The sequence below is a fragment of the Myxine glutinosa genome, chromosome 1 (assembly GCF_964187855.1).
Source record: "Myxine glutinosa chromosome 1, kmMyxGlut1.1, whole genome shotgun sequence".
NCBI lineage: Eukaryota > Metazoa > Chordata > Myxini > Myxiniformes > Myxinidae > Myxine > Myxine glutinosa.
The window spans coordinates 45,694,471-45,718,701 of record NC_136261.1 but is presented as its reverse complement, the minus strand read 5'-3'; the positions used below and the strand labels follow the sequence as shown (position 1 = coordinate 45,718,701).

The 24,231-nt window shown below is 41.7% G+C and overlaps 2 protein-coding genes across 4 annotated transcripts in view; one reads left to right on the top strand and one right to left on the bottom strand.

Moving 5' to 3' along the window:
• The window catches only part of LOC137423441 (uncharacterized), a 419,740-nt gene that overhangs the window by 146,561 nt on the left and 248,948 nt on the right, over positions 1-24,231 (top strand). The window lies entirely within an intron of this gene.
• Positions 18,996-24,231, bottom strand: part of LOC137423418 (uncharacterized) — a 65,733-nt gene continuing 60,497 nt past the window's right edge. For 2 of the 3 annotated variants that reach the window (XM_068110568.2, XM_068110587.2), the window contains exons 8-9: positions 23,467-23,569; positions 18,996-19,253 (exon numbers count right to left, since the gene is read on the bottom strand). In XM_068110568.2, coding sequence (XP_067966669.2) covers positions 19,250-19,253; positions 23,467-23,569 — 107 coding nt within the window. In that variant the 3' untranslated portion in view covers positions 18,996-19,249. Of the gene's footprint in view, positions 19,254-23,462; positions 23,570-24,231 lie in introns of those variants that run through there. The other variant, XM_068110578.2, reaches the window with a different exon arrangement.

Sequence of the window (24,231 nt, the reverse complement as noted above, 5' to 3'; positions counted from 1 at the left end):
CCCATCCCTTTCAAATCCCTCCCCTTGTCCCTTCCCTCCTAAACTCCCCCCTAACCCCTCCCCTTCAAATCTCCCCACACTCATTTCTTCTCCATTTCCCCCCTCTCACCCTTCCTCCTCAAAGCATCCTCCCCACTTCTTCCCCCTTCCAACTCTGACCTCCATCTCCCCCAACCTTCTACCTCGCTCTTCCCCCTCCTCAAATAACACCTCATTGTGCCTCACCCAATCACCATCAAACCTTTTGTCCGCCCCATCCTTCCCTTTCTCCGAGCTATTCTGAAATCTCTGACACACTTTCAACAGGTCTCCCTACCTCTTCCTCCTTTTCCACATCTTACCCTACCCCTCCTCCCCCCTGTTCTGAATCCGATGCTCTCCCTTCCTCTTCATTAACGGTATGGACCTCAAACATCCGGGGCCTTCGTTCAAACTTAACTGATCTCTCCATACAGGTTGCTTCTGACAAACCAGACGTCATCTGCTTAACAGAAACTTTCCTCCTTCATGATGTCTCTGATTCCTTAGTATCTCTCCCGGGTTACTCCCTCCTCCGGTATGATAGACCTGAGCCTCGTCCTGGAGGTGGGGTTGCTATCTTTATCAAAAACTCTCTTTCTCACTCGCCCTGCACAGCCCTCTCTCCACCTCACCCCCAGGAATACCTCTGGCTACGGCTTCCCCTTCGCTCCCACCTCTTGTTCATATGTGTGTTGTACCGTCCACCAAACAGTGATGACTCCATCTACATCTCGCTGTCTGATAATATGGACCAACTTCTATATACCCATCCCAACTCTCTTTTCCTCATATGTGGTGATTTCAATTGTCACCATGCCAGTTGGCTGGGTGTGGGTACCACTCTCACCATCCATGGCTCCTCAGCAAAGGACTTCTGCGACTCACTGGGACTGACACAATCTGTCAATTTCCCAACCCGGATCTCAGTCAACGGAGCATCTTCTCTTCTGGACTTGGTTATGACTAACTTCCCTGAAAATGTCTGCTGCTCTTCTTCTGCTCCAATTGGCTCATCTGATCACGTGCTTGTTAAAGTGGACATCTCTCTGACCATTCTCAGGGAGCCTCTTCAGCGTCGACGAGTCTGGCATTTCACTCAGGCCAACTGGCACGGTCTTCAAGCAGCCATCAATCATCTGGACTGGTCTCCCATCTCTACCACCTCTGACATCAACTCATCCTGGGAATTCTTCCAAAGTAAATTGCTCTCTCGCATGCACAGATTTATCCCATCTCGTCTTCAGTTGTCATACCCTTCCTCCCATCCATGGTACACAGAATCTTGTGGTGAGGCTGTTGCCCAGAAACAACTTGCCTTCGTCTCCTGAAAAGCAAATCCAATGGAAGGAAATCTAATTTCCTTTCACAAAGCCCAAAACAAGTGTGTCCACCCTCAGGAGAGCCAGGAAACAATATCTCTCCGTTCTCAAGACCGAACTCTCTTATCTGTCTTCCTCTTCCAAATCCTGGTGGCGTCTCGTCAAATCTGTTTCTGGTGTTTGTTCCCCCTCCATCCCCTCCCTTACCTCAAACGGCTACACAGCTGACTCCACATGTAAAAAAGCTGAATGCCTCAACTCTGTGTTTGCCTCTAAATCTTGTGTCCCAAACCCATCCCTCTCTGTACCCACCGTACCCAGTCGTACCCAGCTGCTCCTGGACTCTGTGTCATTTTCTCCTGACAAGGTGGAAAAGTTTCTGTCAACCCTCGACTCTGATTCTGCAACTGGACCTGACGGCATCAGCCCACGGGTCCTAAAATCCTGTTCTTCCGCTCTTTTACTCCCTCTCTCTGTTCTCTTCACCCTCTCTTTTGCTCAAGGTCATCTGCCATCTGCTTGGACATCAGCCAACATCACCGCTTTACACAAAAAAGGTGCAAAAACAGATCCTAGCAACTACAGACCAATCAGCCTTCTCCCAATTTTCAGCAAAGTCATGGAATCCATCATTGCTTCGGATATGAAATCTTTCCTCTTCTCCAATGGCTTGATCTCTGATCATCAATTTGGTTTCAGACCAGGTCACTCTACTCTGGACATGCTGCTTCTGCTGTCTCAACAATGGATGGAGGTCCTCAATGCCAAACAGGAAATTAGACCTGTCTCCCTCGACATATCACATGCCTTCGATACGGTCTGGCACCCCGCTCTGCTCACCAAACCCTCCTCCTTTGGTATCCATGGAAATCTCCACGCATGGCTGACGCACTTCCTCTCTAGTCGTAGTCAACGTGTGGCCCTGAATGGGTTTCTCTCATCTCCTCTTCCTGTTCAGGCTGTACTTCCCCAAGGCAATGTTCTGGGCCCTGTGCTTTTTCTGGTCTTCATCAATGGATCTCTCCGACTCTCTTGAAAATCCTGTCTATCTCTTTGCTGATGACTCCACTCTCTGCCGCTCCATTCCTCATCCATCAGATTGGCAGTCTGCAGCCTCCTCACTCTCTGCAGACCAGGACAAAATCACAGACTGGGCAAACAAGTGGAACATGTCTTTCAATCCTGACAAATCTCACACTCTTACGATGTCTCTCCGAAAAGACCGACTGGACAACCCTCCCATCCACTTTCTGAATAATCCTCTCCAAGAAGTTCTGTCACTCATGCTTTTGGGTCTCACTATCTGCCATGATCTTTCCTGGGAAAACCACATTTCAAATCTGGCCTCCAAAGCCAGTCGCCGACTGGGCATCCTCCGTCGTGCGAAGTCCTTCCTTGGCACACCTGAGCTCCTCACCACATACAAGGCTTTCATCCGCAGCTCAATGGAATACTGCTCTCCCCTCTGGGCTGGTGCTCCTGCCTCACACCTAGCTCGTCTTCACGCTGTTGAAACCAAAGCGTTCAGAATCATTGGAATCTCCCGCAATGAAGCTAACTCCGAGGGCCTTTCACTTACTCACCGCAGGCAGGTTGGTGGTCTTTCTGTCTTCTACCGACTCCTCTCCGGCCTTGCTCCTCCAGCTCTCTCTGGGCACTGTCCCCCAAATATTCCTACAGGTCGCACAAGATCTGCCTGCAACCCTCTTATGGTTAAACTTCCAAAATCAAGACTCTCTGCTCACCTTCACTCCTTCATTCCTCTTTTCTGCCACCTCTGGAACAAACTCCATCACTCTCTTCAATCCCACTCCTCCCTCCAGGTCTTTAAAACAGCTGTTCACCACCATCTCTTATCTTCCCCCATCCAAAACCTTCATCTTTTCAACCCCCGCTAATTTCACCCCAAATCCACTTTTTTGAAATACCAACTTCTTTCCTGGAAGTCCTTGGTGTCCTTGTGTTTATACTTATCCCACCTCCCCCCCCCCCCCCCCTTCCCACGCCGCCTCCCCCCAAGCCCTCTCCCTCCCACACATTCCCGATGTCCCTGCTCTCAAATGCTGTGTGATTATGTGCTTTCCCTTCCCTCTATATCTTGTCTCCCGCTCCCCTTTTTATATACTTTGTTTGTTTGTCTGTTTGATTTGTTTGTGTGATAAATGTTGGCTCTTTCACGAGCCTCGATTTTGTATTCAAAATAATTTTTTAAAAACCCACAAACATAATAGTACATTATACTAGCTTGAGTACATTATTTATTTGTACATTATTTGAGTACCAGCTTGCTGGGATGAATGATCCCGGTGTGTACCCCGATTTAGAATAGGTACACCGTATCCCTGCGCATCGTAAGAGGCGACTAAGGGTTGGCGTCAGGAAGGGCATCCGGCCATAAAAACATTGCCTCAAAACAGGGAACCATGAGGTCATGGGGCCCGCAAGGCTAACCCCCGCTCTAGCGGGGGAAAATGGCCTCAAAACGATCATTCATTCATTCATACTAGCATGGTATAGTATACATTTAAAGAGGTTGTGCACAACACAAATATAATTTTTTGTGTAAATTTAATTGTTCACTTCCCCTTCCCCTTCACAAAATCTACTTCCTTCCTGTGCTCTGCAGTGTGTATATTCCACCAAGAAATGGAGCACCAGTGGAGAATAAAAAAGGTGAGACAGATTCATAACTATTCATCATTACTTGATAACATTAATTACAGTTCCCTCAATTTTGAAATGGTTTTTTTTTTTTAGCTCACCTGGAACGTAGTTGCAGGGAGCTTAGGCGATGGCGCATCGTCCGTCTGTCAGTCCGTAAACACTTACAACTTCTTATCCGAAACCGCTGATGGGATTGTGGCCAAACTTGGCAAAAATGATATTTGTTGTGTTGCAACTCAAGTTTGTTCACAGCATGGAAAAAATCGTGGTTTAAGGGGGTTTACTAGGGGTCAAAGTGGGTCCAGGTTTGACCCCCCAAAATAGGTATTTGCTTTCTTCTCAGAAACTACACATACAATTCTGATGAAACTTGACCCCAACCTTCCGTTTATCACCTGTGATGTACCAACGTTTGTTCCCGGCATTTTAAAAATCGGGGTCTGAGGTAGTAGTGTATTGGGGGTCCCCCCAAATATGTATTGTTTTGTTTGTTTGTTTAAAGTCTTATGATTACGTTAGTATTATTGTACATGCTGCCCTGTCTTCTAGCAACCATTGAAATTGGTTTAAAATACTGTGAATCTGTTTAAAATACCTTTAGTCGGTGTAGTATAGTGCTTTATTCTACCAGGTGAGCGTCCAGGAGTATTGACCATATTTTCATTCTGCTGTAGCCAATATTTAGCTGGCTATCCTGTCCAACATCTGTTGTGCAATCATTTGAGAAGTTACGTGAAACTTTTCAAGCGTAATACTGTTTTGCTAATTTTTCTTTCATTCAAATTTTTTTGTGTTTTCTTGAAAGATTTTATTTATCTATGAGTTTAACCAGCCTTGCCAATTGATCTTGGACAACCTTGTAGGACATTCACACGAGTCCTCTCTGAGTTTCTATGTCAAGCTTCAATGTGAACCCATGTACTCAAGTTTTGACTCATCTCATTATTATCTTTCTTCTTTTGTTGGCTGAACCCATAATGATTACACTTCTAAAGGTTATTGTGTCAATTGTTTTTTTTTCAGAAGGTGGAATGGATGGCATCTACTCAGTAGTTACGTATGAACCTAAGAGCGAGACAAACCTTTAGTCTGGAGTGAATAAACTTTATCATCAAAGTTTCAAACAATGACATTTCCTCATTTGAATTACTGGGGTTTGCTTGTTGCACTTTGGATCCTCGTTGATCGTAGCACTCTCCTCGAGCCCCTGAAGACCAAATGAATCGGTTGAGTCCTTAAGGTAACAGGAACTTGGTGCTACGAGCATATTTTACATTCCATTGTTTATGAATTTAAATATTGGATTTACCTGGTAATCAAAATGTCCTAACTGTCCCATCCGCACACTGCTGTATAATTTGTGTTTAAGGAGTCCCCTTTGGAGAATAATTAAAAGACTACAAACAGATAAGTTGATTTCAGGGTAAAATCTGGACAAAGCACAAACTTTTGCTTGAGCAGTTGCGTGATTTGTGTTCTTCATATTTGAAATATTGAATACAGACAATCATGGCTGTTTGTTGAAGTCTAAAATGAAGGTTGTAATTCCAGATCTTTGACACAAAACACCATAAGACCTTCCTCCATGTTACAGGTATAAATACACATTTTGCAGTAATCTCCTCATAGTTCTTGCATCAGATTGAAACTTGTGCAGAATTATAATCACAAAGAACAGGTCGAACACCTGCACCAACTTTCTCTGGGCAGATATTTTCCTTCGTGGTTAGAAAAAAAACACAACTTCTTGACTCCCACTTATACAGATCAAGGAGCGCACGTGGTGTGACACCTGCATCAAATATCAGGCATTTAAAAATTAAAATTAAGGGTTGTTTTAATGATAATTTCATTATTAATCACTGAGCATATTGTCAAAAAGGAAAATTGCCATACACTTGAGGATGTGCACCTCCTGTATAATTTGTAATAAATAATGTAATATAGAGAATCTCTCATTCGACGTCAGCTGAGCAATTTCTTGAAAAGATCTTCTGTTGCAATTTATTTATTTAACCATCATGTTATGAGGTATAATCGACGTGTAAACAAATTAGAAGCATTAATACTATTCTGCAAGCTTTTATGTAACTTTGCACGTTTTCCGTCGTGATTTGTGTTCTTCATGCATCAGGTTTATTGATGTCGATTGATAGGAAGAAATCGGTGTTATTGAAGTAGGAAGAATAAATTGTGAAGTTGAATATTCGTTTTGCATTCTGCGCTAAACACTGGACCGTCTGCACCAGTTCTGCAACTGTTCCAATAATACTGTATGTATGAGAGTTTTAAAAGAATAAAGAAGACTGAAAACACAAGAGCATTGCTTTTTATTTATTTTATTTTTTTACAAAATCTTTACGAGTGGAAGAGCTAGGAGACAAATAGCAGAGCAAGTTCATCGTACTCAATTATAATGATTTATACAGTTGGAGGGGTTGGCAGGATGGCCCAGATGTATGGTACACACACTCACCTCTAAGCTTTCCAGCCTGGGTTCAAATCCCAACCGAGCTCATTTAAACTGTCATCCCAGTGTTTCATCGGAAGGGCGATTCATCAATGTATGGGCTGTCCCAATTGTATGTGCAGATGACGTCCTATCAAATTGATAAATCTGTTGTCAGTTTCTTCTCTACTTCATGATAATTTTCTCCTACACTAACCTCCAACGAAGCTAGCGTACGACTTGATAAGAGGACATTTCCAACTACAGGTTTGACGGTCAATAACAAAAACAAGAAGACGTCATGCGGAGCACGATACTTGCAAAATACCCCCCATTTTTCCATTGATACAGCAAATTGTCCATTTCATGAAGATTAAAATTTACAATCTTGATCAAAGCTCGGGTCAACAGGATGAAAAGTGACGATTTTTCAGATGAAAAATGATGATTTTTGAAGGTTGACCTTGAGTTGACTTTTGACCTTTTGACCTTAAAAATAGTTAGTTTCCATATTTAGTGACTCAATGTGGAAATGCTGTTCAATTTTCAAGTCAATCGGATGAAAATTGAGGATATTAAAAATTTGGCCTATGTTGACCTTTTGGCCTATGTTGACCTCAAAAATAGATGGTGGTTGAATTCAGTGACCATATATATAAATCCTCTTAGAAGTTCAAGTCAATCAAATGAAAATTGGTGATTTTAGAAATTTGGCCTATGTTGACCTTTTGTCCTGTGTTTACCAAAAATATAATAAGTGGTTGAATTCAGTGACCAGATATGCAAGTCCTCTTCAAATTTCAAGTCAATCAGATGAAAATTGAGGATTTTAGAAATGTGGCCCATGTTGACCTTTTGACCAATGTTGACATCAATTCATTATACTTGGTAGTTGAACTCAGTGACGAGATATGCAAGTCCTCTTCAAATTTCAAGTCAATTGGATGAAAATTGAGGATTTTAGAAATTTGGCCTATGTTGACCTTTTGGCCTATGTTGACCTTTTGGCCTACGTTCACCTAAAATATAATTTGTGGTTGAATTCAGTGACCAGATATACAAGTCCTCTTCAAATTTCAAGTCAATTGGATGAAAATTGAGGATTTTAGAATTTTGGCCTATGTTGACCTTTTGGCCCATGTTTACCTTTTGGCCAATGTTGACCTCAAAAATACTTGCTGGTTGAATTCATTGACCAGATATGCAAGTCCTCTTCAAATTTAAAGCCAATTGGATGATAATTGAGGATTTTAGAAATTTGGCCAATGTTGACCTTTTCACCTTTAGACCTCAAAAATAATTGGTGCTTGAATTGAGTAACCAGATATGCAAATCCTGTTCAAATTTAAAGTCAATGGAATGAAAATTGAGGATTTTAGAAATTTCACCCATGTTGTTGACCATTGGCCTATGTTGACCTATTGGCCTATGTTGACCTATTGGCCTATGTTAAACTCACAAATAATTGGTCGTTGAATTAAGTAACCAGATATGCAAATCCTGTTCAAATTTCAAGTCAATCGGATAAAAATTGATGATTTTAGAAATAGCACAAAGTTGTTGACCTTTGGCACATGTTGACCTTTTGAACTCAAAATCAATAGGCTTCTTCCTTATGACCAACTCAACCATTTGGTGAAGTTTCGTGAAGATCGGTTTAAAATTGTGACCTGTCGGCGAATGGCATACAAATAGACAAAAGACAGAATATCGCACATGATCAACCAATCAATATACTTGAAAAATCTTTGATTTTCACAACAATGTATTCCTGAAAAGAAAATTTTGCAATTATTGTTCTTCCTCAAATGACTGTCATCATGTTCTGTTACAATATAAGCATACTGGTCCATTGTAACGATTTAATTCAAAATGTGTAAAGAATATAAATTGACCAACTGAGGTCTTGTATTAGGGATACTAGAATCATCCGCTCCCTACGGCAGCCACCAGGGGGATCGTGTTATTATCTTTATGATTACTAGGGCGTGCCCGTACGTGGGTGCAAAAAAACATGCGTGCAAACAACAACAACAAAAAAAAACTTTGAAACCACGTGGCAGTAACGACCACAGAACCCCCCCCCCCCCCCTCTATTTACATGAAATGGTTTGGTCCATTCGCAAAGCCAAAGCGAACGGCTTGCGAGTACGGTAGAACCCCCCCCCCCCCCCCCCCTCTATTTACATGAAATGGTTTGGTCCATTCGCAAAGCCAAAGCGAACGGCTTGCGAGTACGGTGACCATACCTTGGGAACCACTTGTCCGATTAATTTCAAACCTTGAAAAGGCACATCCTCGGGTCCCCAGCAATATACCTGGCAAGTTTCAAGTATATCGGACCCGTGGTTGTCGAGAAACAGCGGTCACAGACAAACACACACACAGACACACACATACACACAGAGATTACTGGAATTATAGATAGACTAGGACGTGCCCGTACGTGGGTGCCCGTTCGGAAAAACATTCCAAACCGCGTGGCAGTAACGACCACAGAACCCCCCCCCCTCTATTTACATGAAATGGTTTGGTCCATTCGCAAAGCCAAAGCGAGCGACCACAGAACCCCCCCCCCCCCCCCCCCTCTATTTACATGAATGGTTTGGTCCATTCGCAAAGCCAAAGCGAACGGCGAACGGCTAAATCGCCATAGCTCGGTAACTACTTCTCCGATTAATATGAAACCTTGAAAAGGCACATCCTCAGGTCCCCAGCAATATACCTGGCAAGTTTCAAGTATATCGGACCCGTGGTTGTCGAGAAACAGCGGTCACAGACAAACACACACACACACAGACACACACACACACAGAGATTACTGGAATTATAGATAGACTAGGACGTGCCCGTACGTGGGTGCCCGTACGTGCGTGCAAAAAAACATGCGTGCAAACAACAACAACAAAAAAAAACTTTGAAACCACGTGGCAGTAACGACCACAGAACCCCCCCCCCCCTCTATTTACATGAAATGGTTTGGTCCATTCGCAACGACCACAGAACCCCCCCCCCCCCTCTTTTTACATGAAATGGTTCGGTCCATTCGCAAAGCCAAAGCGAACGGCGAACGGCTAAATCGCCATAGCTCGGTAACTACTTCTCCGATTAATATGAAACCTTGAAAAGGCACATCCTCAGGTCCCCAGCAATATACCTGGCAAGTTTCAAGTATATCGGACCCGTGGTTGTCGAGAAACAGCGGTCACAGACAAACACACACACACACACACACACACACACACACACACACAGACACACACACACACAGAGATTACTGGAATTATAGATAGATTAACGCTTAATACCATGGCAAAGTACCCACCCGACGGGAGATGTTGTTCCAAGCGTGCAACACGTTTTTCTGACTCATGCCTTTATTTGGGCGGTGTATAGGCAACAGACCGCTGCTTCGATCGCTCCCGAAAAAAAAAACCCAGGTTATATATAAAGTAAAAACATGCGCATTGCTTATGTGCATATAAAATACATTGTGATTATATAGCTAGGATAATTCCAATTGCACCCACTTTACCCCCCAAAGGAAGAAAGTCCAAGATGAGTGAAAAAAAAACTTCAGGGTGCCCTCATTAATCCCTGAAAGTTTCAGCTTCCGAGGTCAAACCCTCTCGGAGGAGCTAGTATTTATACACACATACAGATGTTGGACAGAAGACAGTCTAAAACTCTCGTCGCTCATTTGTCATTTGTCTGATTCTTGCAGTATTAAACTAGAACGTCACTCGGTGGAGCGCATACCTCCATCAGGCTGAACCATTTACGTTTTGTATCCGACTGATAGGTCGCATCTGGATCCCACATGAACCAAAATCAAATCAGCTTGTTCTTGTCACACAAGCAACTCGTCCACTAAGTTTTGTCAAACTCTGTCCACAAATTTTTGAGACATCGTGCTATATATCGGTTTTAGCCCCATCACTCAAAGTTGAAGAATCACTTAAAAGTTCACAGAACCAGATCCAGCTCCGGATCTTCATGAAAATCTAATCATTTTGTCCTTCTCACGTACCCAACCTCTCCAACAAATTTCGTCCGAATCTGTACACAACTTTTTGAGATATGTTGTTCACAAAGAAACAAACTGACAGACAGACAGACAGGGGATAAAACATAACCTCCATCCACCTTCGTCCTTCGATGGTGGAGGTGAAAAGTATCTGGTAGCATGCATGACCTTTGGCATTATCTAGTACTAGAAATCAGAAGGCATCAAATTAATGATATTCTATAGGGCAGCCAGATGCAGATTTTTCAAAATATGGAGTAGATTTTGTTGCAACTCTTGCATATTGCTTAGCGCATCCTGGTGTTGGCTTAGCGGTTAGGGTGCCGGCTGGGATCCTAGGATCCTGGGTTTGAATCCCAGTCAATCGCTGAATTTACACCAGGAGTGTTGACCCAGCCTGTCATCCCTCTGAGGTCAGCAAATTGAGTACCAGTTCACTGGTAATTCGCTGCGTGTCGCAAGAGACGACTAACAGGGTTGGCGGCATGAAGGGCATCCGGCTGTAAAACATTGCTTCAAAAAGGGGACCACGGTGCCCAAAAAAGTCCAACCCCTGCTCTGCGGGGAAAAATTGTCTTTCAAGGTGTTTTTTTTTCTTGCATATTGCTTAGCAAAGGTAGTCTTCTCCACGGCTCCCGATCCATATCCTCGATGTTGTCCATGTCAGAATTATGTGATGTCCAGGGAAGAAGATGTAGAACAAGAAGATGTAGTAGATGTAGAACAAGAAGAACAAGAAGATGTAGAACCCTTCCAGGCATAGGTGGTTCTGGAAATGTGGCATGTGGCACCTCTTCCTGCACCAATTGTGTTCCATACTCCAAAATACCTTTCTGGTTTACAAGAAACCCTCTCAACTATTGCAGCAAGGTATTTTGTAGTAAGGAAAACGTTGATAAAACTTTTTGTCCCTCTCCCCTCCGACAAGGTCAGAGACTGGGACATTAAATTTTTCCATCTGACCGACCAACCGTCTGTCCGTGTGACCATCCATGTACTTTTGTGTACGCGATATTTCAAAAACCGTTGACCATTTAGCTTTCATGTTGCAGATATCTATTCCTCATGACATTATCTCAACCTGATTAGATCACAGCTGGGATTGGCTGAATTATTTTGCCATGGCAACTATATCTCAGTTACTTGGCATGTGTACGCATAGGACCTAGAGTATCAGCTCCTTGTATTCTTATGAATGAAACCTATACTTTTCTCCATCGCATTATTATTAGTCCAAGTTGGACTTTGTCTGAAACTGGGGCTTATGGATTGGGACTCATCTATCCGTCCGTGCGAGTGTCCGCAACTATATCTCGGAGATGTATGACTGACTTTGTTCATACTTGGTACAAAGACAATACATGACGGTATAGATATGCACATCATTTGTTTCGCGATGAGATCAAAGATGGCCGACTGGCGGCCATTTTAGTTGAAATAAACCCGCTGTTGAACACGTCCTCAACCATTTCCCGAACATGCATTTACCGATGTTGTTCAAACTTTGCACACAGATAAATGAATGGCGGCTTACATATGCACGTCATTGTTTTTGAGATCAGATCCAAGATGGCCGACTGGTGCCCATTTTGTTACTTAAACGTATCCCCAACCATTTTTCGGACATCCATGGTCCGATTTTCTTCAATCTTGGCACAGAGACAATACGTATGAGATTATACATGTGCAGAAGATATTGTTTTGTAATCTGAGCAAAGATGGCCGACTGGCGGCCTTTAACTCCAAACAGCAAAATTACTAAAACCACGGGGGCTATGACATTTTATGTCTTTTTCTTGTTTTAAAGAAAGTTTTCTGCATAGTTATTTTCGTATAACAAGTCTCCTACTGCTACCTTTAATGGCCGCAATTATTTCCATCTTCCTGTTTGGTCAGCCAGGGAAACATGTTTTCCATGCCCGGCATTCAACCGAACATTGCAGAAATTTCAAATTTTAAGTTCCATGTAGTCTGGAATTTCAACTGGAATTTATCTATAACTCAAAGAGTATGGCACTTGAAGACCTTTGGGGGGGAGAGATTATATAGTAAGACCTTTGGGGGAAGAAAAACTCATGTTAAAGTTAAAATACAGAGCAGATCATTTATTTGAAATCACAAGACAATCAGAAAATCCATGTGTAAAACGCAATAGCGAGAATTCGGTCTGGCACTTTGAACACTGGAAAAGTAAAAGGTAACACACAAGTGAAGGAAGAGGTCCACCAACCTTTCAGCTGGTAAATGATATGAATAGCAACCAAATTCAATCTTAAATCCATACCGGCTGGGTGACACAAGTTCTTCAATAATTTGAACGCTTCTGTACCCACCACGGCCAAAAAGAAACTCGCCTTCAGCTCTTCCTCAATCCTGTTCGCCGCCAAAAATGCGTCGCATCTGTCCGTGTCGTCCTCGAACAACTCCGCTTTTTCGTCGAAAGGCGCAATATTCCCTATTACCGCCATATCCTGATTACGCCTTCTCCTGTCTGATCACCTTATGGCTTATATCCTCGTCGCCAGTTTGTAATATACTGAACTAACGCCTTCACGTCGACGTTTCAGTATAGGATCCGGGCCGAGTGAAGGAGACAGACACTGTCGACTGATGCCATTGCAGGACTGCTTTATGATGCGCATGCGCCACCCCTCACTGCGTCATCACGTCGTTCAACACAATACTGCAATGGACACTTGTGGAAGACTAACGATAGTCAATAACGATGTGAGGAGAATGAATCAACACCCTCGAGCTGCCCCTCCCTGCCGTAGGTCTTGATGAGAAATGTCAAACGTGAAAATAACATTGTGTGGGGGATACCCCCATCGAGGCTGGGTTGTTCATAATTCACTGTCACGTTACCAATGGGATTATTGACGGTATGGGTGTTGCGGGCGTTCGGTTATTGGAGCCACGCCCCTTTAAGAGGATCGGGCCGAAGTGACGGGGGGGGTTATTTAGAGGAGTTCCGGTTTGGTTACGAGAGGTTTCTTGGAATAAAATAAAGGAGTCTTGAGCTATTCAAGAAGTTTCAGCCTTTTGTTGCCCGTAACTCATACAGTGGTGACCCCGACGTGATCTTGGACGTTTCCGTAGCTTTCAACGAACATGGCGACAAGCGCAGTTTCGATCAAACTGCCGGAGTTTTGGGAACGACAGGCTACCGTTTGGTTCGCACAAGCTGAGGCCCAATTCGCCATTCGGAGCATTTCCACTGACGACACTAAATATTATTATGTCGTGTCCGCACTCAGCGGCTCCACCGCAACCAGGGTGGTGAGCCTTCTCCAGGATCCTCCGGAGGGCGGCAAGTACGAGACGCTAAAGGCGCTGCTACTTGATACCTTCGAGCTCACTGAGGCTGAGCACGCCCGTCAGCTCCTTTCTCTACCCGGTCTGGGCGACTCCAAGCCGTCAGAGCTGATGGACCACATGTTGTCTCTCCTGGGCAGCCACCGACCATGTTTGCTCTTCAGGGAGCTGCTCCTGCAGCAGCTGCCAGGACAGGTACGGTCAGCCTTGGCCAACTCGCCGAGCCTCCTCTGTCTACATCGGTGCCTGGCAGCCGCTTGCCTTTTTTAGCCGGCAGCTCCGCCCTAACAAACGAAAGTACAGTACCTTCGATCGCGAGCTCCTAGGCCTCTACCTAGCTGTCCGACACTTCCGTTACCTGTTGGAAGCCCGCCTGGTCATGGCGTTTGTGGACCACAAACCCCTGGTTTTTGCCATGGCCAAGGTCTCGGAGCCGTGGTCTGCCCAGCAACAACGCCATCTCTCCTGCGTTTCCGAGTTCACGCCGGACATCCAACATGTCGCTGGGAAGGATAACACTGTCGCTGATTACAACGGGATTAAAGATAACAATGTCGCAGATAACAAGGATCCAGCAAAATCTGGCTTTTCAACATAAGATTGTGAATCAAAAAAAGGCGGGTGAAACAAACTCCTATTGAACTTTTTCGCAATTGTTAATGCACACTTCCGCATCCGCAAGATGGCGGCCTCCATGGAGCGATTTGGTGCGTCAAAGCTTCGAAATTCTCAAAGGATTCTGCAAAATCTGGCTTTTCAACATAAGATTGTGAATCAAAAAAAGACGGGTGAAACAAACTCCTATTGAACTTTTTCGCAATTGTTTATGCATACCTCCGCATCCGCAAGATGGCGGCCTCCATGGAACGATTTGGTGCGTCAAAGCTTCGAAATTCTCAAAGTATCCTGCAAAATCTGGCTTTTCAACATAAGATTGTGAATCAAAAAAAGACGGGTGAAACAAACTCCGATTGAACTTTTTCGCAATTGTTAATGCATACTTCCGCATCCGCAAGATGGCGGCCTCCATGGTGTGATTTGGTGCGTCAAAGCTTCGAAATTCTCAAAGGATCCAGCAACATCTGGCTTTTCATCATAATATGTATACGTTCATTCACAACACCGGCTTCGCCGGCTACAAACTTTCTCGCAATTTTTTATGCATACCTCCGCATCCGCAAGATGGCGGCCTCCATTGAGCGATTTGGTGGGTCAAAGCTTCGAAATTCTCAAGGGATCCAGCAAAATCTGGCTTTTCAACATAATACGTACGCGTTCATTCACAACACCGGCTTCGCCGGCTATTAGTACCCGACTGCAAAGCCGCAATGAGCCGGCGAAGCCAAAGCCTCTTGCCACTATTTTACCCATCACTATGGCATCAGTAGGTGAGGTAGTTGGTAGTAGGTAGGTGTAGTAGGTACCGTACCTAGTTCAAAATGACACCATTTGCATTCTGGATGAGATTAAAATTGACTTCTTGATTAATTCGGTGAATTCCGTCTCAACTTCGGATATTTCCGGCCGTGAAAAACTATCCCCAACGGCCGCGAGATTTCTAAAAAATAATTCTTCGTCAATTTTAGAATATTTGACGCCGTTTTCAGCCTCCGAAATGTGCTAAAAAGCTTTTTTGAAATATTTTTTCAAATGCTCGAATCTCATTGGTTCCGGTGTTTGGTGACGATTTTCGTTGAAGATAACCAGGGCCCGTGTGGGCCCGGAGAACGAGGTTGGTCTTAAAGTATTTTAATTACAAATTAGAGGTGCATAAGATTGTGACTCAAAAAAAGACGGGTGAAACAAACTCATATTGAACCTTTTTTCAATTTGTTATGCATAGTTCCGCATCCGCAAGATGGCGGCCTCCATTGAGCGATTTGGTGCATCAAAGCTTGGAATTCTCAAGGGATCCAGCAAAATCTGGCTTTTCAACATAATACGTACGCGTTTATTCACAACACCGGCTTCGCCGGCTATTATTACGAAAATGATACTACTGAAATGCTACACACCTGTATTAACAAACCTGGGCTTAATTTGTCCAAAGCGGTCCGAAGATGAAGCATTACGCCTATAAGGCCTATACGTACCGTATAAGGCCTATAGGTACCGTATTGTTGGAAGAGATGTAACGCCGATGCTTTCAATATTTGATGATCATTTTAACAATCGGTTTGTTTGTGTTTCACACTGAATGAAAAATGTAGAGGGTGATGTAATACCCTCTCCTCTGGTGAGGGTAACAAGTGATGGCATCTTTATGATGTACATAGCTTTTTTTAGTATGACTCAGCCAGGGTTGACCGAACTGCCGAACTTCCAGATGAAGAGAGGACCCTTTACCATTATGCCAACAAGTCCACAGTGCTACGGACTCAAATGTAATACCCTCTCCTCTGGCGAGGGTAACAAGTGATGGCATCTTTATGATGTACATAGCTTTTTTTAGTATGACTCAGCCAGGGTTGACCGAACTGCCGAACTTCCAGATGAAGAGAGGACCCTTTACCATTATGCCAACAAGTCCACAGTGCTAGAAGGCAGTTTCTCTTTCCATCGAGCCCCAAAAGAAAGAGGCTGTAACGAGGGAAACCGAACTGAGATACACAAACGATACAGTCTCTTTTTATCCTTGCTGGAAAGTGGCGATGAGGATAGCATGGCGATTGTAATATACGACCGGTTCGACGGTATGTTCGGCATGAACGAAATTGGAATCAAAATGGCGATGCGTGGAGAGTCAGCCGCGTAATGACATCAGACGTAATCACATCACCCTGACAAGATCCTCAGCTCTGATTGGTATACATTTGAGGGGACATACATACATACATACATACATACATACATACATAACATATGGACGGACAAACACTGTTCTAGATGGCTTTGGCGGTTGCCTTATGGGCTACGCTGTAAAAAAACCTCAAAGGAAATTGGGCTGGACACTTAACAAGAAGAACATGAAAAAGAGCAATCAGAGATTGCAAACCCTCGCCAGGATGTATTTTCAGTGGTCTTTAAGGCTTTTGTGTTAAAAAAATATGGCGGCCGAACCACGTGGCCGATGACGTCATCATTATTATTTTTTTCTCCACTGATTTTTCCTAGATTATGCTCAAGAAATTTCATCTTAATAGGACGACGTTTTCTACTTGTCGAATTATGACGTCATCATTAACATCTTTTATTCCCCATGGAGAGGTCTTTACAATGAGCCATGTCTCAATTTTCTCTATTCAGCGCTTTCGGAGATATGGAGGTGCAAAGTTTTTCGGTTTTTCAAAGATGGCGGCCGAACCACGTGACCTATGACGTCATAATTATATATTTTTTAATTATACAGGTGGAGTTGCACCTATGGTGAAAATTTCATGTCATTCGGACAAACGGTTGCAGAGAAAATCACATTTATTCTTTGCGGACAAACAGACAAATGAACATATGTCACCCACAGGGTGAACCGAATCTTGCCATTTGACCTTGACCTTAATAATTTCGTATGGTGAATAGTATGTCTTCATGACCAACGCACATGAAATATTGAAAGATTTTGATGAGAACTGAGGAAATAATTTTTTCATGAAAATTCCGTTTTTTCGTCATGACGTCATCAAATGACGTCATAGCGTCAAACTGTTTACAGATCTGGGAAGCACTCATCAAGGGCATTCATATGAGGTATTACTCGATATGGTACCTACGATTTCAAAATTTGACCTTGGGGTCAATAATTTTCGACCTCCAGCGCTAACCATGAAGGTCAAGGCCGATCGCCACCAAAAACTAATCAGCTGAGCGCCGGACCATATACTAGATTCCCATGAAGTTTGGAGACGATCCGATCAAAGTTACTCAAAAAATAAGGGTTTCGTTGACCTCCATGATTGACCGCAAAGTGACCTTGACCTTTGACCTTGACCTTCAAAATTTTGTGTGCTGAAGGGTATCTCTATAGGACTCTGATATGCGAAGTTACAGGAGTTTCCAATAATAACTGTGGTCTACAGAGTGATCTAAACGTGAAAAAAAAATGATTAACCACAAACAAACAAACAAACATACAAGCTGACTAATACATCTTGCAAAAACTTCGTTTTGGCAAGATAACAAACGGACTCAAATGCAATACCCTCTCCTCTGGCGAGGGTGACAAACAACCAGTGGAAAACAGGAATTACAAACTGGCCACCAATGAAGGCCCTGTAGTAGCTCAAATTTCAGATGGAGGGGATTAAATTGAGAATTTACTGGAGAATAAAGGGATCAAATTGCATTGAATATAACAGAATAGACCATGGTGAGGAAGGCCTTCCTTCTGCAGTGGATTGAGTTGATGGTCTAGATGTACACACACTCGCCTCTCAGCCATCTATCTTGAGTTTGAATCCTGACCCAGCTATAAACTGTCATCTCAGCGTTTCACAGGCAGAGTGATTCACCAACGTGTCCGCCAACGGAGGTCCCTCGGATGCCAGCATTCGTTGATGGACGTTAAAGATCCCATGGTATCCTTAGCGAAGAGTATGTGAGCTATCACCAGCAATATCCAACAATGGGCAAATTCCATATTCCTGCCCTAACCAGCAGAGGGCACTGCATTAGCAGCACACCTGCACCTTCAGCCAATGATGCTACACCGCAGCCTTGTGCTACATATGAACGAAGAAGAAGTAGACCTATCAAGCCAACTGAAGTCATATGACATAAATTTTTCAAGAAAATATTACCAACATAATTTTATTTATTAAATAAGAATTAAATGTTAAATTGAGAAAATTTGATGTTGAGGATTTTTCTAGATTCCACATGATTTGGTTGATCATGCTCCAACTGTCACAAGGTTTCTCTGACAATGAAACATTTACAGGTGAATATAATCCTAGGTTTGCATTGGATGGAGGTGCATAAAATTAATATGAATGTGCATGAAAGACAATGAATGAACAAAACAATTGTCCAAGATTATGTGATCAAAGTTAATAACATCAGAAATGGATGAAATAGAGACAAAGATGAACCATATATGTTGTTTATAGGATCATATTACCACAAGTTGCTTGAACCAATTCACTTTAATGGTGACTCCATAGATGGCTGAACAAATTCACGAGCCTCCTCTGTCTACAAAGTATGTACGCACATATTTAGCTTGTGCGTTCATTTACTTTTGAGTGATCACTTTGTTGAGGATAAAGTTGGAATTTTATTCAAGTCCTTGCAGTAAAAGCGATGACATAAATATAATTGCACAGTATGCAACCTGTAAATTGATAAGCAAAATATACATTTTTAGTATAGTACAATGCCAACATTAAATTGCTGTAATAAAATACAATTCAATCGAATAATCTAGTTTAAATAGTCTACAAATAGATACTCAATTGCATTAAACCGATGATTTTTATTCTTCTGTTATGTGTCTTCATCTTTTTTTCATTTCGATTCTCATTACCTGTCAGAACAGAAACACAATCATTTATATTCCCTCTTACATTTTGACTTAGTCAACGAAAATATTGTGTTTATTGTTCACGTGAGATCAGCGAAAGACATTTCATAGATAGATCATGGATAAACGTTTGTACTTCATTCATAGATCGATCTCGAATCCAAATCTGTATCCTCCCAAATGTTTTGCTTCCCCTATTCGAAAAAACACAGTAATGCTGCCAATTTTATATCACATCAAATCATTTGGGTAATATGTGTGATGAAAATTATTTATTGGAATACTTTTATTGCATTGTATCAATATTATACAAACAAGAAGAAAAGACATAAAATGTCATGGCCCACGTGGTTTTATCTTTGGTCGGATTACAAAACTAAATCTTCTGCATATGTATACTCTCGTGTATTGTCTTTATACCAAGTTTGAACAAAATTTGTCCATGCAAATCAAGAAATGGTTGGGGACATGTTTAAGTAACAAAATGGGCGCCAGTCGGCCATCTTGGATCTGATCTCGATAAAGAATGACGTGCATTTGTAAGCCATCACTCATTATCTGTGTGCCAAGTTTGAACAACATCGGCAGATGCATGTCCGAGAAATGCTTGTGGACGTGTTCAACATCGGGGTTTTTTATGACTAAAATGGCTGCCAGTCGACCATCTTTGATCGCATTGCATAACATAATTATGTGCATATGTGTACCAACATGTATTATCTCTGTGCCAAATATTAACAAAATCGGCTCATACATGTCCAATATATGGTTGCGGACGGACGAATGGACGGACAGACAGACAAGACAGATGGATGAGACCCAATCCACAAGCCCCCGTTTCTGACTAAGTCCAACGGAGGCTAATAAAGGTAAATCTCTCTATGTTTCCTATCTCCTCTCTCACCGCTTCATGCAGAGTCGCCAAACTTCTTCGGCGTACTTTTAAATGTTTTGGAATTCTGCGTATGGCAACTGAATTTATTTAAACTCCTCCATTTATTATATTTAACCCAGTCAAAAGTAGATTTTTGTCAGAGCATTTGCCATATCGGATGACGAGGCATTACTAAAGCAAGGCATTCCAGTGGGCAATGATTCCGATGGCATTCCAGCGTAGGATTGCTGTTGTTCTGGGGTCCTCCCATCCTATCAGATACCATACTATACTATCACCTTTTCTTGACGGGTACATCAGCTTATTATAAAATATTTTTAAAAGACAAACTGACAGCTTCCTCTTCACAGTACTTGTCTAATGACAAATTCGAAAATAATTTCCTCAAATAATCTGGATTGATTTCCTGAAAATTTCCTGAATTTCAATTGAGATTTATCAAAACAACCTCAACCCCAGTGCACATCTTCTCTGATGCATATCTCTCCCATCAGTGTTTAGTAATGCAGGGACTTGGATAAAATGGTCATTAATTGATGAGAAGTCTTGAGTATTTGATATGGATTGGTAAACTGAAGTGTGAAATTTTAGAATAGCATGTGGAAATGTGTGGCCATAAGTGCATGTGAAATAACATTCACATGTGGAGTAAAGAATGTGGGCTGTGCTCGGTCAAAATAATGTAAACAAGCCCATGTCAAGTTACTTGTGGAATTTAAGTTACCGGACCAAAAAACGCACAATAGTCCACGGAGCGCCATTTATATTTATATTTACATTGCCCTCCATAAGTATTGGAACAGTGAAGTCAAATTTGTCATAATTTTTATAAACTAAAAACTTTTGATTTGAGATCAAAAGATGAATATGAGGCAAGAGTACAAAAGGTCAGCTTTTATTTCTTGGTATTTCTATCCATACATGTTTTATCATTGTAGAGCAATAGCACTTTGCATGTTCAGTCCCCCTGTTTCAGGTAAGCATAAGTATTGGAACAGATTAACTTAAAGTAAGTTAAAGTAGTATATAATAGTTTGTATTTGTTGGCATATTCCTTGCATGCAATAACTGCATTGAGACTGTAACGTAGAGACATCACCAAACTCTTGGTATCTTCCTTTTAGATGCTTTGCCGTTCTTTACTGCAGCCATTTTCAGTTGGTGTTTTGGGGGTTTTCCGACTTTAATCTTCCCTTCAGGAAGTTAAATGAATGCTCTATTGGGTTTAATCAGGAGATTGACTTGGTCAGTCCAAAACCTTCCATTTATTTTTTTTACCCCTGATGAACTCCTTGGGTGCATTGTCAGTGTGTTTTGGGTCATTGTCTTGCTGCATAGTGAAGCGCCGCCCAATGAGTTTAGAGGAATTTTCTTCGACATACTTCATACTCACAATACTCACAATACTCACATACTCACATACTCACATACTCACAATAAGGCAGACAAAATGTTTCTCTACACTTCCGAATTCATTCTGCTGCTGCCATCATTAGTTCCATCATCAATAAAGATGAGTGAGCCAGTCCCAGAGGCAACCATGCAGGCCCAAGCCATGACACTACCTCCACCATGCTTCACAGATGATGTAGTATGCTTTGGATCAAAGGGAGTTCCTTCCTTTCTCCACACCTTTACCTTTCCATCGCTTTAGTAAAGGTTTATCTTGGTCTCATATGTCCATAAAACTTTGTTCCAGAACTCACTGGCTGACCTATGTACTTGTTGGCAAATTATAATCTGGCCTATTTTAGTTCTGATTAGAGGTTTGCATCTTGCATTGTAGCCTTTGTAATTCTGCTGTCAAAGTCTTCTGCGTACGGTAGATTGTGATACTTTTACCCTTGCACTCTGGAACGTATTAGTGATGTCACTGACAGGTGTTTAAAGGTTTTTCTTCACATTTTACCCCTGCACTCTGGAACGTATTAGTGATGTCACTGACAGTTGTTTAAAGGTTTTTCTTCACATTTTACCCCTGCACTCTGGAACGTATTAGTGATGTCACTGACTGTTGTTTTAAGGTTTTTCTTCACAGCTCTGATGATGTTTCTGTCATCAACTGCAGTTTTCTTTGGCCGACCTGACCGTTGTCTATTGCTAAGTACACTAGTGGTTTCTTTCTTTTTCAAGATATTGCAAATTGGTGTATTTGCTATGCCCAAAATTTGTGCTGTAGTTCTAATTTAATTATTCTGCTCTTTCAGCTTCCACATTGCTTGTTTTTCTTTTGTAGACAGTTCTATGGTCTTCATGTTGGTTTATGCCTACTGACTCCAAAGGCAAAAGGAAAGGCTAAAACCAAGACTAAAGATTCACAGCTCTTTTATGTGTGAACAATCAATGCAACAAGAATCACCTGAGCAACAAGAAATACCTGAGCAACAAGAAATACCTGTCAGTCATTTGTTCAATATTTAGGCTTTCCTAACAATGGGGGACTTAACATAAAAAGTGCTATTGTTCTACAATGGTAAAACATATATGTATCGAAATACCATTAAATAAAAGCCGACCTTCTGTACTCTTGTCTCATATTCATCTTTTGATCTCAAATCCAAATTACTCTGTCACAGAACATCGGTGCTGCCGAAGCAGTTTCTGGCAATGGTTATACTGGGTGGTTCGATCGGCCCAACATACTTTTACCTTTTTCATCATTGCATCTGTTATACCAAAGCACCATAGTATGATTTTATAGAACATTTAAATTGTAAATAAGTATAATAAAATGTAAATAATATGCATGACGTTACAAAATGCAAATTGACAAAATGTAATTAAATGATCTACACTCTAGAGTCTAGAGTCTAGAGCATTGCCACAGTGATTTAATTCTATAACCTCTGACTTGAAATCTTCTAAACTGAAACAGCACAGAAATGTGAAGTTGAAAAATTTGGCGAAGAACAAAGAATTTATATTTAAATTTATATTTGTTTGGCTGTGCAAATTTATATTTAAATTCAGAAATAGAAATTCTCTTTTTATGAATCATAACCAGTGTTTGTTAATTTATTTTACCGCGTGTTAAATTTCAAACGTGTAACCACACGTTTTTCAGGTTTTTTATCCATCTTGTGGATGCTTCCATGAGTAAATATGTGTTCGTTTCCATTTACTATTTGTCAAAGTTTCACATGTCATGATTCTTCCAAGTATGATAAAACCTCGTGTGGAATTTTACATGGATGGTCACCAGAGTAAATATTAACTGTGCTATACAGCTCAAATTTCAGAATTTCTCATTGCCTTTTGAAGTCTAAAAAGTGATTGTGATGAAGAGAGCATGAGAGACAGGGCAACAGATAATAATATCACCGGCTCATCCGAGGCCTCATGATGACGTCAGAGTAGATCCCTTCTTCGCTAGACATTTGGAAAGCCGGACACGTGCGTGGTGTGTTAATTGCTGCTTGGTTTTCTGGCAAACAAGGTGGCATCACTTTATCTGTTGTCATTTCACAAAACGAATAGCAGTAAATGGCACTTTGTAGCATATTTTCTAAATACCAAAGTATGTAAATGATGCTATAATAATGTAAAATATAAATAATAATAATAATAATCATCATCATCATCATACAGTTTAACCTCGTAAAGGCACATTCTCAAAAATTCAGCTCGTAAAGAGTTGACAATGAAACATTGGGATGATTACATGGTTTGTGGCAACCCATGTTACTTTGTCATAATACCTGCAGACTAGACGGATTTCTGAGAAATGTGAATGTTAGGTGCATGTTTGGGTAAAAGTTGGGAACCTCACTTTTTAACATAATTAGGGTATGCTGAATTCGATTAACCTGGTTCCCAAGCCGAATTTTAAGTTTTTGACCTTCTAATTAGCATAAAACAAAATGGCCGCCAAATTGCCATTTTTGGACAATTTCTTTTAACAAGCATTTATATATCATGTATATGCATGCAGCTCTTTCACTTTAACTTTACAACTTTTAACCCAAAATGCACCTAGAAGCTTATACATGGCCTTTTTCATAAATCCGTCTCGTCTATATTATGCTTGGCGACGTATTGAAAGAGACATTCAAACTGATATTGAAATTGGACACCATAAAATGGGAA